The sequence below is a fragment of the Pagrus major genome, chromosome 15 (assembly GCF_040436345.1).
Source record: "Pagrus major chromosome 15, Pma_NU_1.0".
NCBI lineage: Eukaryota > Metazoa > Chordata > Actinopteri > Spariformes > Sparidae > Pagrus > Pagrus major.
Window position 1 is genome coordinate 17,137,555 of NC_133229.1, and position 14,584 is coordinate 17,152,138.

Here is a 14,584-nt window from a genome sequence, read left to right on the forward strand (position 1 = left end):
AAATGCAGAAAAAACAAGAAAATTGATGAAACAACCAAGGGAAGGAAGAATGTAAGTGAGAGAGAGAGCCTGACAGGAGGAAGAAAACACAGAGACAGAGTGGGTGGATGCAGGGAAGATGATGGTTTTATAATTACACAAGCTTTACTGATCAGTACTGTATGTACAATTGAAAGACGCAATCTGCACTCGCTCTTTCTAGATGCACACACACACACACACACACACGCACACACACACACATCCTCACTGTAGATACTTGACTGTTTTGACCCATTTAAGAGCTCTTTTCCAGGCCCAGCCAATCACATCGTTCTCTGCGCCAGGAATCCCCATCGCCCCGGTAACCATGAGGTCATATGGGTAGAGCAGGCAGCATCAGTTGTTGTTCCCAAACTGTTGTTATGGAGTGAGAGAGAGACATTGAATCAGAGAGTGAGACACAGAGAGAGAGAGAGAGAGAGAGAGAGATCTCTACACTGGTAGTTTACTGAATGGAAGAACTGAATTAAAATTAATTCTTAGTGACCATCAGCTTTGTGATTGTCGATCTGTGTTTCTAATGATAATTTGCAGGTTCGATGTTGTGCTGGTAAAGCATCTTTGAAGCGGAAGAGAGACATTAGAGTTCTGCACAGACCTGAAATGTTAGTCCCAGCCTGACCTGGCCCAATTCATTTGGGCCCAACTGGCCTGGGAGCACCAGCTAATGACGTTTTTTCGTTCCTCAATCTCTGTCTCGGAGTTAGAGCACTGTATCATCAGCATCAATGTAACAAACTAGTCTAGTCTGCTGCTGATTGACTAACTACCTGTGAATATTACTGGAAACATTATACAGTGTATAATATAGAAACTTAATCACATCTAATAATACTTCCCACTGATGAATTGCTAGCTAAGTCAATCACAACAGTATGGTGGACAAAAGTGGTATGAATACTACGAACTCCTGTAAAACACGTTCTTGACCTGGTTAGCGCATGTATTTTTTTAAACACATTTTCATTTTTAGGCTATGTAGGGTTAATAACACCTAGGTTAGCCTACATGTAGCCTACAGCTAACAGATTTGATTGCTCTGTAATAGTCATTTTGTTGAGAAGGCTAAAGTTAACAGCAGTAGTAATGTTATGATTTCATGGGGAATCCGACCCAGTGACGGCCATTAAGAGTCACTTAATAGAAATAGCCAATCTTTCTGCTGATGGACACATTTTCTTATGGAGGTCACGTAGAGGCATCAGTATTAAATTGGGACTGTTTTATAGCAAGTAAGTTACCTACCCAGCACCAAACACCAAACAGACAAAGTCAGCGAGTATATGGTGAACAAAGTGGAGAATTTAGCAGCTAAAGAGACAGATATATGCCACAGGAGTTGGTGGAGACCAAAACAGAGCTAAAAGAAGAGTAGATATTTGACTTACATTCATAATGTTAGCAGAAGCAAAACTATAAATCAGCGTGACTCTGTGTCTGCTGTATTTAGGTAAATGGTTGCCACATTACACATAGGCTATTAGCAATAATGCAGCTTTTATGAACCAAAACTAAAACACAACAATCTGAAAGATCACTGTAGTTCAAATAATTGTCAACATGCAGATGGAGAGGAATGTTCAAAGTGAGAAAAGTGACACGGTTATCAGAATGCACTGCAAACAGCACTGCAAACAGTTATCTACAGTATTTTATCCTTAAACCCAACCTGTGCTATGCACATGGAAACGAATCCAAACCCGCCAGGCTGAGGCCGAGTTGCACACCTCAGAGTCAGAGAGGAGAGAGAGAGAGTGAAAGGAGGTGTTTTCTCAGTAACAAGCTCATTGAATATCATTTGCTTTGAATGTGTGAGCGAGCATCAGAGATCAAAGCTTGTATCGTGCATGGTGCTTGGCATGCCGCGACAGTTGTGTGTGTGTACTTGTGTGTTGTGGGGGTGAGGGGATGTGGGTGTACGTGTGTACAAGATAGTAATCTGGCATGTTTGTGTGTGTGTGTGTGTGTGTGTGTGTGTGTGTGTGTGTGTGTGTGTGTGTGTGTGTGTGTGTGTGTGTGTGTGTGTGTGTGTGTGCATGCATGTGTGTGATTCTTGTTAGCCACTGCCTCTCTGCACCACAGCAAACTGTCAGCTCGCTGTAGCACACCGAATTCCTCCTTCCTCCTTCTCTCCCACATCCTCCATCCCCAGCTTCTGTCTTTCTCTCTCTCCTTCTCCATCTCTTTCCCCTTTCTTTCTCACCATCTTTTTCCCTCCTTGCCTCTCATCTTTTTTATCTCTCCGTCTCCGTTGCTCCCTTTTCTTTGAAATTTTAATCACCCAGTAAACAGGCATGCATTTCAATGTGAAATGGGATTCTGCTACAGATTGAGAGAGCTGAGGCGAGAGAGGGAGAGAGGGGGAGGGTTGTGTGTGCATGTGTGTGTGTTTGTGTGTGCGTGTGAGAGAGAGAGAGAGAGAGAGGGGGGAGAGAGAGAGTGTTCGTGGTCTCGCAGTTTGTACTAAAGAGAATGATTAATCCCAGCCTTTGATTCTGCATTCATCTAACGGGATGTTGCAGCATGAGCAAGTGTGTTTGTGTGTGTGCATCTGTACAAGTGTGTGTATTAGCGTGCACATGCATGCCTGGCTTATGCTCTACTACACAAAGCAAGCTTGTCTGCACAGGCTTGTGTGTGTTAATCTCTATGCATGTAGTGTGTGTGTGTATATATATATATATATATATATATATATATATATATATATATATATATATATATATATATATATATATATATATAAATATATATATACATATTTATATAGTGTAATGTGATGTGTGCGCCCTACTCGTGTATCTGCATGCGCCCGTGTGCCTGTAGAGAATACACACTCTGATCTGTGGGAGTGCAGAATGAGTAATACTGTAGCTGTACCACTTTTTCAAGGGAACATTATTAGCTATTTTTATATGGAGTTTACGCTGGCACTCACCGCTCAACTGGCCACCGCGTTTACACTGAGCTACACCGCTCGCTGCCACTCGTCCTTAAACACAACACCAGCCTCATTCCCAGGAGGCTGTTAATGACAGCCTTTGTAATCTGATGTGTGGTTCTGAGTGCTGTAATCTTGACGAAATCTACCTTTTCTGGAGCTGCGAGGGAAACACTGTGTGGAGCGGTGAATAATAATAGGTGGAAGACACTCTATCCTTGGTTGACTCAGATCAGTTGGATATTTCTTTCTGTGAAATACACAAGGTGGTGTTAATTTGACATCACTGTAAAGAAGTTGGTGTAGCTTCTCAAAAAGTGGCCAGTGTATATAAGTATAAGGCCTTTACTTGATACAGGCTTATATTGGAGACGGATTTATTCATAATTTTTCCAGTTTGTATACTTGTACATATTTGTGTACATGTATTTTATTATATTTTAGCACAGTGTCCCCTTTTTCTGATTGGCTACCTGTCGATAATGTTTGCCGCTAATGCAGTCTTTCTTAATTTTTATTATAGTTGTTCTTTTCATTTGACGTTCATGATGAAATGTGTTGGAAGAGTTTTTCTGCACTCTGTGTTGTTTAACACAGAGACATAGAACTCTCCGAGATAATGTAACAATCATAAAGGTTTATGTTAGGACCACCAGTTTCAATTATTTCTGTGTTTCTGAGAAATCATGTTTTATCTTTCATTTTAGCGTGACATGACTCTGAATACCCATTAGCCTCAGCCACCGTTGCCATGGAGAATAGTCCAGTGAATCTCAACAGTAGTGAATTCAAAATGCTTCGAAATGCAGCACCATAATTAAGTAAAAGTGAACTGATTTGAACTGCAGATTAAAGATCAGCTTTCTCAGCAGCATGTTTTTTAGCTTCCAGCCATCATGAGTAGCACATGGAACAGAATTTTAAGCTTGGTGACTGGTGATGTCTCCCCCTGAAGTGCACCTTGGGAGTTGTAGTTAACTTATTTTTATGTAGACAAGCTTGTACCTTATACATTCAATCGAAGAACCAGATATTTCCCAACGTAGTTGTTCATCTTTTGGACTGATGATTTTTTTTTTTTTTTTTTAAACACTTTATTTGTAGTTTTTTCAATTATCATACAAAGCAATCATATTCTGTTTTACAAATAACCACAGAAAAACAATCCCGACAACAGACATAGACTGAACAAATCCAAAATCAACGTGACAAAATTCGTCACAGGAAAAAACAGGAGAGAAGAGCAAAAGCAAAACAAAAGCAAAAAAAAACAAAACAAACAAAAACAAAAGAGAACACACAAGACTAAACAACCACAACAAGTGCACCTAACACCTAATGTTACAGGATTGTTCAAGGGCAGGTGTAGTCACTCAGAGTTCCAGTTCCAGACCAGGTAAATTGTTCACATAGGTTATTAGAGGGTCCCAGGTTTTGTGGAATCTGCTGATGGAACCGTTGAGGGTACTTCTGATCTTTTCCATCTTAAGATTCTGCATAACGTCCCTTATCCAGTGGTGATGTGATGGAGGAATAGCAGCCTTCCACTTGAATAAAATTAAGCGTCTAGCTAGTAAGGAGGAAAAGGCAATGACCCTCTGTAAATGAACAGGGGGAACAGATCCCGTTGGATCAGAAAACCAACCAAAAACAGCAACCAGAGGAGACGGTGAGACGTTATAAGCATAAGCATTAGAGATGACTTCAAAAAAGGATGACCAAAAAGGAAAAAGTTTCGGACAAGACCAGAACATATGATAGGAAGTAGCCGGGGTCTGTTTACATCTGTCACATAATGGGTCTACATTTGGAAATATTCTTGCTAACTTAGCTTTTGAGAAGTGTAATCTATGCAACACTTTAAACTGTATTAAAGCATGTCTAGAACATATGGAAGAAGAGTGGATCCTAGTAAGAGCCTTATCCCATTCGTCATCAGACAGCTGGACCCCAAAGTCATTTTCCCACTGGTCTCGAATATGTGAAATAGAGTGGTTGTAGCTATCCATAATATGGGAATAAATAAATGATATTCTACTTTTATTCAGCCTATTAACCTTTAATAGGGAATCCAGACAAGATGGAGGGGGAAGAGTAGGAAAATTAGCAAACTTTTTACGAGTAAAATCTCTAATCTGCAAGTATCGCAAAAAATGATTATTGGTTAGGCCGAATTTTCTGGATAGCTGCTCAAAGCTAGCAAAAGTATTATTGACATACAGGTCCTCAATACTACGAATACCCCTATCATACCAAGTTTTGAAACCACTGTCCAATAAAGATGGTTGAAATAAGTGATTACGTATTATTGGTGAGTGAATAGAAATACTCTGAATGCCCAGACATCTTTTGAACTGGTTCACGATACGTAAAGATTGAGTAACAATTATATTGTCTTTAATATTATTAACTAGTGGTGGTAGGGGAGCACAAAGTAAGGCAGGGAGTGAGTGTGGGCTGCTTGTAACCTTTTCAATCTGGAGCCATGCAGGGATCTTATCATTCCAATCTTTTAACCATAGAGAGGTGGCATTAAAATTCGCAGCCCAATAGTACGTACACAAATTTGGAAGCGAAAGCCCACCTACACCTTTTGGTCTTTCCATAAATTCTTTTCTTATGCGAGCTGGTTTATTATTCCATATAAAGGAAGAAATCATTTGATTAAATGTCTTAAAAAAAGATTGTGGTATGAAAACAGGCAACGCTTGAAACAAATATAGAAACTTTGGCACAATATTCATCTTTACAGAGTTTGTTCTCCCGATGAGAGAGAGAGGCAAAACAGACCATCTTTTAATATCTTGTTTACACTGTTCCAATAGAGGAGTGAGATTCCTTTTAAATAGACTGTAATACGATTTGGTGACTTTGACACCTAGATATGTAAATGACTCGGCAGATAACTTAAATGGCAGATTGGGATATTCTCTAGCATTACTACTGATGGGGAAGTATTCACTTTTATTAAAATTTAGTTTATATCCAGATATATTTCCAAATTCCTGCAAGACTCTAAGAATTTCAGGGATAGATGTGATAGGGTTGGTGACATATAGTAATAAATCGTCTGCATAAAGCGAGACAGTGTGAGTTAGGCCACCACGTGAAATACCTTGTATACTATTATTGCATCTGAGAGCTATAGCAAGTGGTTCTATAGCTAGAACGAAAAGCAACGGACTCACTGGATCCCCTTGCTTCGTCCCTCTGTGAAGAGGAAAGTACTCGGATGAGATGCCATTGGTATAAACTGAGGCAGTTGGGTCAGTGTAAATGAGCCTGATAAGTTGAATGAAGTTAGGGCCAAAACCAAACCTGCTAAGTGTATGAAAAAGATAATTCCACTCGACCCGATCAAACGCCTTTTCGGCATCGAGCGATATTACTGCTTCCGGGGACGGAGTGCTAGATTCTGTATAGATGATATTAAACAATCGTCTCAGGTTAAAGTAAGACTGTCTGCCCTGGACAAACCCAGTCTGGTCCTCCGAGATGATATGAGGAAGAATTGTTTCAAGCCGGAGTGCAATGACCTTTGAGAACACTTTACCGTCACAGTTTGTCAAGCTAATTGGCCTGTACGATGAGCAATCACGAGGGTCCTTATTCTTTTTTAATAACAATGTAATAGATGCTTGGCAAAGTGTAGGCGGAAGAATGTTATTCTCCAGTGCTTCTGCATAAACTGAGAGAAGAAGAGGGGCAAGTTTATCTTTGAATTTTTTATAAAAATCAGTTGGAAATCCATCCGGGCCGGGGGCTTTTCCACTCTGAAGGGACATTATCGCATTGTTAATTTCTTCCAACGTCAAATTTTGTTCCAATCGCTCTTTAGAGTCAGAATCAATTGTTGGAATGTTCAGAGTGGAAAAAAAAGAGTCAAATTGGTTATGATCTGGTGTTGAGTCTGAAGAATATAATTTAGAATAGAACTCTTTAAAGCAGTTGTTAATAGTCCGATGATCCTCTGTCGAGGAGCCATCAGGTAGCATAATTTGCGAAATAATACGGGATGCCGCTCTTTGACGGAGTTGACTGGCTAATAATTTGGAAGGTTTATCCCCCTCTTCATAGAATCTACTACGGGATTTGAGGATGAGCCTCTCTGCTTGAGTGGTAGTTAAGAGATCAATTTCAGTTTGTAAGCCTACTCTCCTCCTAATCAGATCAGGGGTCGGAGAGGCAGCTATGAGTCCGTCCAGAGTTTTAATTTCTGAAGATAGCTTCTCTATATTCTTATATTTCATTTTCCTAATATGGGCAGAGCGGGAAATAATCTGCCCTCTGAGATATGCTTTAAGTGTTTCCCAGAGAGTTGAGGCTGAGATACCATCAGTCCTGTTTACCTGCAGAAAAAAATCTATTTGTTCTGTAATGAACTTTATAAAGTCTGAGTCTGCCAGCAGGAGTGTATCAAGCTGCCATGTCCGTTTTGTCCTCTGAATCGGAAGAGTTACTTTAATACTCACCGGGGCATGGTCGGAAATAATAATTGGGTCATATTTACAATCTGTGATAACACTTAGCAAATACGGGTCAACCAAAAAAAAATCTATCCTGGAGAATGACTTGTGTACATTAGAGTAATATGAATACTCCCTCTTGGTAGGGTGTTTAAATCTCCATGGGTCTATAAGTTTATGTATATCCATGAACGATTGGATTGTTTGCACGGATTTAGATGGTCTCGGTACAGACTGGGAGGAGCGATCCCAGTTAGAATCCATTACTAGGTTATAATCCCCGGACATAATCAAGTGATGACTATCTAGATTAGGGATTGAGCTTAGCATCTTTTTAAAAAATTGATCATCATCAAAGTTTGGGCCGTAGATATTAACCAATACTAAGCGAAGTTGAAACAGCTCTCCCACAACCATCACATATCTGCCATTTGAATCCAAGATAGTGTTTGATACAATGAAGGGAATCTTTTTATGAATGAGTATAGCTACTCCCCTACTTTTACAGTTAAATTGCGAGTGAAACATTTGCCCTACCCACTCTTTGTGAATTTTTGACTGTTCTCGAATCGAAAGGTGGGTTTCCTGTAGGAATGCAATACCAACCCCGAGATGTTGTAAATGAGAGAGAACCCTTTTCCTTTTGATTGTCTGATTCAAACCTTTAACATTCCAGCTTATAATTTTCATGTCATCTTTACCTGGGACAAAATTTGAATTACCCTGTGCCATTAGAACCACTCAAATCAAAAATACCAGTGTCTACCCCATTTAGATGATGAAAAAGCCAAATAAGTGCACAAGCTGTATACAAAACAAATAACACATCAAAACTACGACATATAACACATAAACAAGCCTTAAAAAGGCTACCCCCCCCAGAAAACTTCAAACTACTGCAAACCTGCATTTGCATGCCACCCGCAATATTGAATACATTTCTGAACCATTAATGAACCTTTCCAACAGTGTAGGCTATTAAATAACCTGTGATGTCCTTTCACATCGTTGAAACCATAATACCTATAGGGCATTGAAAGTCAGTGTAACGAGATTGGCGGTGATCATAAAATAAATAAAAAGTAAAAAAAAATTAGGAGGGCATACATATGTAGCGTTGCGTGTGATGTGTACACACATTCACACAAAAGACGTCCATTGCCACATAAACAAAATTAATAAAATAATACTGTGAAAGTAAATAAAAAATAAAAAATATTGTCAGTAATATTGACAGAATAACCATATCTGGTGATATCACCGCCTCTCTCAATTAGTTATTTGCATTTTGACCCGATCATCAACATTACCTCAGTCATCATCTTCTGTAGTGTGTGAAACGGAGCTTCCGTCATCAGCAGCGACATGTTTGTTGACAAAAGTCAGTGCCGTCACAGGGTCGGTGAACTTCATGCGCCTCCCGTTGTGTGTAAACTGCAGAGTGGCTGGGTAGTAAAGGCCGAACCGGATCTTCGCGGCGTGGAGCTTCTTTTTGGACTCGGAGAAGGCTGCGCGTCGTTTGTTGACATCTGGGCTGTAATCAGGAAAGATGTGAAGTCTTGATCCGTTGTAAGAGAGCGGGCCCTTCTGTCTGGCGAGGCGTAGGATCAACTCTTTAGTTTGAAAGTGGTGGAGTTTGACGATAAACGGCCGTGGTCTATTGTCGCCACCTGTTGGTTTTGGGGCCAAACTTCTGTGAGCTCTGTCCACCGACGGAGGCTTCTCAAAACTGTCTTCCCCAAGCACATCAGTGAGCAGCCTGGTAATAAACTCTGATGGTCGCGGGCCCTCCGCGTCTTCTGGTATCCCCACAATACGTATATTCTGCCGTCTGGTGTAGTTTTCCAAGTATGCTACCTTCTCCTTCAAGGCATCGTTTTCCTTAGCCAGTGAAGTTTGGGAAGTTTCCACGCTGCTCAATCTCTCGTCGAACCCCCTCATGCCGTCCTCTACATCAGTAATTCGTTGGCCATACACACTCAAAATCGAGTGCAGAGAGGCAATAGACGCCCGGTTTTCCTCCCGAAATGAGTTGATAGAGGTTTGCACAGCAGTAACTGCGTCAGCCAGCGCTTTCATATTGTTAGCATTCGCATCTGTATTTTCGCTAATGCTAACCGGGGAGTCCGAGTTACCTCTCCCACTCTGTTGTTTAGCCGGTTTGGGAGGCATTTGTCCACTCGCGAGGTAATAAAGTCACTTAATTTATGTTTCCAACGAAGTTTGAACGGTTACAAGGTCCAAAATGTAGAAATTTAACAGATTTCTGCAGGAGCTGTGGAAGACACGTCTAATCACTACTCATGCTCAAGCGCGCCCCTCTGGACTGATGATTTAACTGTGGGAGATTCAGGACAATCTAAGCCTTAGATGAGCTCCAACTGTAAGTCACGCAGTGTTGGGGATGACATGTTACTGTAATCACATTACATTTGTCTGTAATGCAGTTGTGTAGCAGTTCCTAAATTCTGTAATCGCATTAGAGTAACTGATTCAACAATTCATTACTTTGCGCCATGTGAGTTCTTCAATTATCTGCATACCTGGTGGATAAAAAAACATCATCAAACATGCCTTTTCATGCACGCTTGTGGAACAATCACCTGACCTCTACTGATATTCATGAAATTTAACACAGAGAAATGTAACATTATCCATCGGGAAAGTTAAGTTTACTGGGGTGCCCAATATAGCTCCTCCTACTTTGCAGCTCTATGAAACGAAACACTTTCTGCAGATATTTCCCCCTGCAAGTCTTCCAGCTGCTGAAAGGACATTATTCCTCTCTTTCCTGGTAGGTCTTTAATGTGCTGAAGTGCTGAATGTCATTGATGCATCAAAACAGCAAAATAGAAGCAATTGCTATAGATATGGAATGAGAACAGTGTTTGTTTTAAACAGGACAAGTATTGACATTAAAGGGGCATTATGTTGTTTTGGAGAAGAAATTCAAACTCAGAATTTTAATATTTAAAAATACTGTGAAACATCAGCAGAAAGAACTTCAAGCTTCAGTCCAACAATGAAAATTCAGTTTGCTAACTGCAAAATGGATAGGAAGTTAGATGAAACGCTTACAGCAGCTTTAAAGGATAAGTTCACCTAAACATGAAGATTTTGTCATTATCGCCTCACCCTCATGCTGATGGAAAGTCAGGTGAAGTCCACATAACATTTCTGGAGCTTCACAGCAAAACAGTGTGGCAACATTCTCCTAAACAACTGAAGTAGATGGGGTTTTTGTCTGTCATAATCATAGTCTCTGGAAACCCAGAGATCCCCAGTTGATTTAAGAAAGACATTATTTACAGCTTTGACAAGCAGTTGATTTTGTTTAGCCACTTTAGATGGGAGTGTTTTTGGAGACTCTACCATTATTTAAGAATTTGCAGTAAACTCAGATGAGGTGGCTCTTTATGTTGTTCATCCAGGATACCCAGTAGGAGAAGTCAGTCCTTTGTACGAATGACACTCCTACACACACACTTTTCACTTTCTCGACACATTTCAACACTAGGATGGCTTTACACCATCACAATGCTTCTAAATGCTTTGCCACACTGGTAATGGGGAGCCTAGAGACACACACAATCACACACACACACACACACACACACTCTGGTGGACCTCTACTGGCAGGCGTATCCTTAACACAACGTCCCTCGGCAGCACTTGTCATCCGCACGTCAGAAAACCCAACCCCCTTCCTCCCACACACATACACTTTCAATTTTTTTTCTTTTCCAACATCCCTCCATCTTCTCATCACACACACACATGCACACACACACACATGCACACACACACACCCTTCCCCCAGTCGTCCACTGACCGGTGAGTCGGTAACGAGGCGCATTTCACCAAGAGTTTTCTCCCCTGAGACAAGCTCGTCTCGCTCTGGTATTGATCCTCACCCTCCCTCCTTCCCTTCATCCATTTTTCTCATCCTTCCCTTCCTCCTTCCCTCTATTTCCCCCCCACCCAACACCCACCCCATCCACCCTCTGACGGGAGAGTACAGAATAAGTGGAGGAGCCTTCAACAACAGGGAGGCAGGCGCGCATCAGATGTGGCCAACACCACAGTCTCTCTGTCTCTCTCACCCTCTCTCTCTCTCTCTCTCTCTCTCTCTCTCTCTCCTCACACTCATGGATGAGTGATGCCTATGACAGACTGCATCCTCTGAGAGCCCCTTCTGGCAATTACTACACACACACACGCGTGCAAACACACACATGCGCTCGCACGTTCTCATCAGAGACTCCCACATCACTTAACCAGTTGTCTTCAACTAAAAGGGCTGAGCGGAAACACTCTATGGCCTCTACTCATCAACCTCTCATCACACCGTAACACACACACAGACACAGACACACACACACACACACACACAAACACACACACATATACATGTACACACACTCTTAGAGCTTGTTGTTGATGACTATCTCTACCCCCTCTCTGTTTCTATTGATCCCTGTGTGCCTCAGTCCACATGCATGAGTGAGATGTTGATGGGTCCTCAGCACTTACTCAGCCACTATAGGAGCTCAGACACTTCTACATGGATATGACTGTGTACATGTATGCATGTTTGTATTATTTGTATGTTCAGAACGGAAGAAGCTTCTCGAAAGGGGGGTGAAACGTCTTCAAGAAACTGAAACAAGTCCAGTTGCCCACGATATAGCACTTAGAATTACCATCAACATGTTCGTATTATGTTTGTTTCTTTATTTGTATTACAATATACACAACTATCAGCTGCATGGGATAGTTCCCACAGAGCAGTCTGAAGGTTAGATTATCTGCAAATCTCCACTTCCTCTTCTTTTCACCGAATATTATGTGTGTTCATACTGTAGTTTGTGTGATCAGTGTCAATAAGAGCAGGTTTGACTGGCTTTGGGTCCAACTAAACATTCCTTCGGGTGAATTCACTTAACACTTTAATGTCCATACAGGTACAAAAACAGCACTTCAATGTATTCATAAGGGTACAGATGAAGACGATGTGCTAATACATGAACAAACAACATAGGTTTGAACAAATATGAGTAATGTGTTTATGTTCTTCTGTCCCAGTCTCTTGTTCACAAAGGTGAAGCTTGAAGAGTCCCTCTTCGGCCCGGCTGCAGCCCTGCAGACCTGTGAAGAGATGCTGCAACACTGGCAGAGCCGCTATGATGTCAGCCGCTCCAGGTGAGCGTGCACGTGCGAGATGTGGTTCTTTGCTTTTTATGAATGTGCAACAGCTCACTGCTCAACTGATTTTACTGCTATGCATTATGGAGCTGGGAGGGGAATTGGTATTGGTATAATCAATGGGGTATTGATTACCTATATTGTGTTAGTGTGTGTGTGTGTGTGTGTGTGTTCATGCACTCATGCATTTCTCATATATTGTGACCATGGAATTATAAGGTTCGACGTGCGAGTGGAGATACTGTGCCTGTCACATCTTAAATAGCAAAACTGATGTGCAGTAAAGCGCTCTGTTATCCATTATCGTAACAGAAACCTTAAAGGTACTCTAAAAATGCAATTATAGTGTTTGAATTTAGACTTAAAAACATTCTGTCAAACAGATTTCCGCTGAGAAAACCATCTATACAGTTTTACAGCTTTCTCTCTATATTCAGTATTTTTGATTGCTGCTTTTCCTCTGTCTAGTGTTTTTTTCGGTGCTCTTCTGGTATTTTATCTGCTCCCAAATTTTCTCGTAAGCCTGTATTGCACTGTATTGCACACAAAGCCAGTTAACATCATGGTAGTGTCATGGTAGCATCGCATCATTAAAATATTCAGGAACCAGCTGCAAAAAATCTAGAAGGGGATCTATTATGCCTCTCCTTGTAGGATTATAATATAGCTGAAAATATTAGTATTAATATGGTGTTAGTAAAGATTATAATACAGACTAGTGTTAGTCTCTTGACCAGCGAGATGACCCCATAGTCAGTACAATAACACAGTGAAACTTTTTGCTGATCAGGTAAGAGTTGGTCTATCAACACATAGTAATCCAGGGAAAATAATTAATTGTAATTTAAGTAAAGCATTATCAAAATCCGAATGTGTTCAGGGACTGAACCGAAAAATGTACATAAACCACAAACATCTTTATGGTCAAACATTTATTTACCAAAAGACGTGACAACAGCTACAACACATAAACTAACTATGGCTACAAGACATTACACAAAGACAAAGAGGTTGGGGGGCTGGACCGGGTGTAAATGGAGCTGTGATCAGCAACACAAAACAATAACTCAAACTCTTTTGTTATTATATGTCTATGAGGATGAGATGGTACTTATTCAGTCTGATCCGTGTGTGCTGACCCTTGGCAGGTTTACCGAAGCTTGTCCAATCAGAAGAAAGTGGGCTTTTAGGGAGGGTGCAGCTTGTTTCAGACAGAGAATAAATCGAGGGGCGTTTTGAACTGTGAATCACTGCATTTGTGAGTGTGTGAGGTCATTATGTTTCTGCTCAACTGCACACGTCTTCATGTATGTGTGTTGCAGTGAGACAGATGACAGCAGCAGTATACCAATGGCTGAGAGGGCAGAGGTCAGCCCTGGAGCTAGGAAATCCTCCATCCACCTCACCCTGCCTGACTTCCAGGACGCCTCCACAGGTCTGCCCTCTCTTTTTAATGAGGGACTGCCACTGTACATATTTGGACTGTAACATGCTAAATGGATTATCTTAGGTAAACACATCCTCCTTTATCTCTGGTGTTGAGTAAATACCAGTGAGAAAGGTGAATGTGTAGGTCAGACCAAATCCCGCAGCATTTGACCTATTGTGGATTAAAACGATGTTTGCCTGTCTGCGACCCAGTTCAGGGGAACAGATGTTCTGTTTAAATATCAATGATCTTACTGGCCTCGACACCAGGATCAGGGCTCTGTCCACTTGCCATCGTGTCACAGGAAATGTGTTGATGCTCTGAAATTAAAAGAGAATGACTAGTTTGTTTTCCATTCAGCATGGCTCTCCCCTGTCATTGTATTATAAATACAAAATATTAATTGTGTTAAAGTGTAATCACATTGCCAACCAGGATTTAGTCTCCCACTGTTGCGTAAAAAGGTATGATAAGATTCAACTCTGATGGTAGGTGTTTCCT

At 41.1% G+C, this 14,584-nt stretch overlaps 1 protein-coding gene across 1 annotated transcript in view; it reads left to right on the forward strand.

Annotated features, from left to right (window-relative positions):
* ttc7a (tetratricopeptide repeat domain 7A) overlaps positions 1–14,584 on the forward strand; it is a 54,844-nt gene that overhangs the window by 21,113 nt on the left and 19,147 nt on the right. Inside the window, exons 16-17 of the mRNA XM_073482658.1 lie at positions 12,535–12,651; positions 13,977–14,089. Of these exons, the coding sequence (XP_073338759.1) occupies positions 12,535–12,651; positions 13,977–14,089 (230 nt within the window). The remainder of the gene's footprint in view (positions 1–12,534; positions 12,652–13,976; positions 14,090–14,584) is intronic.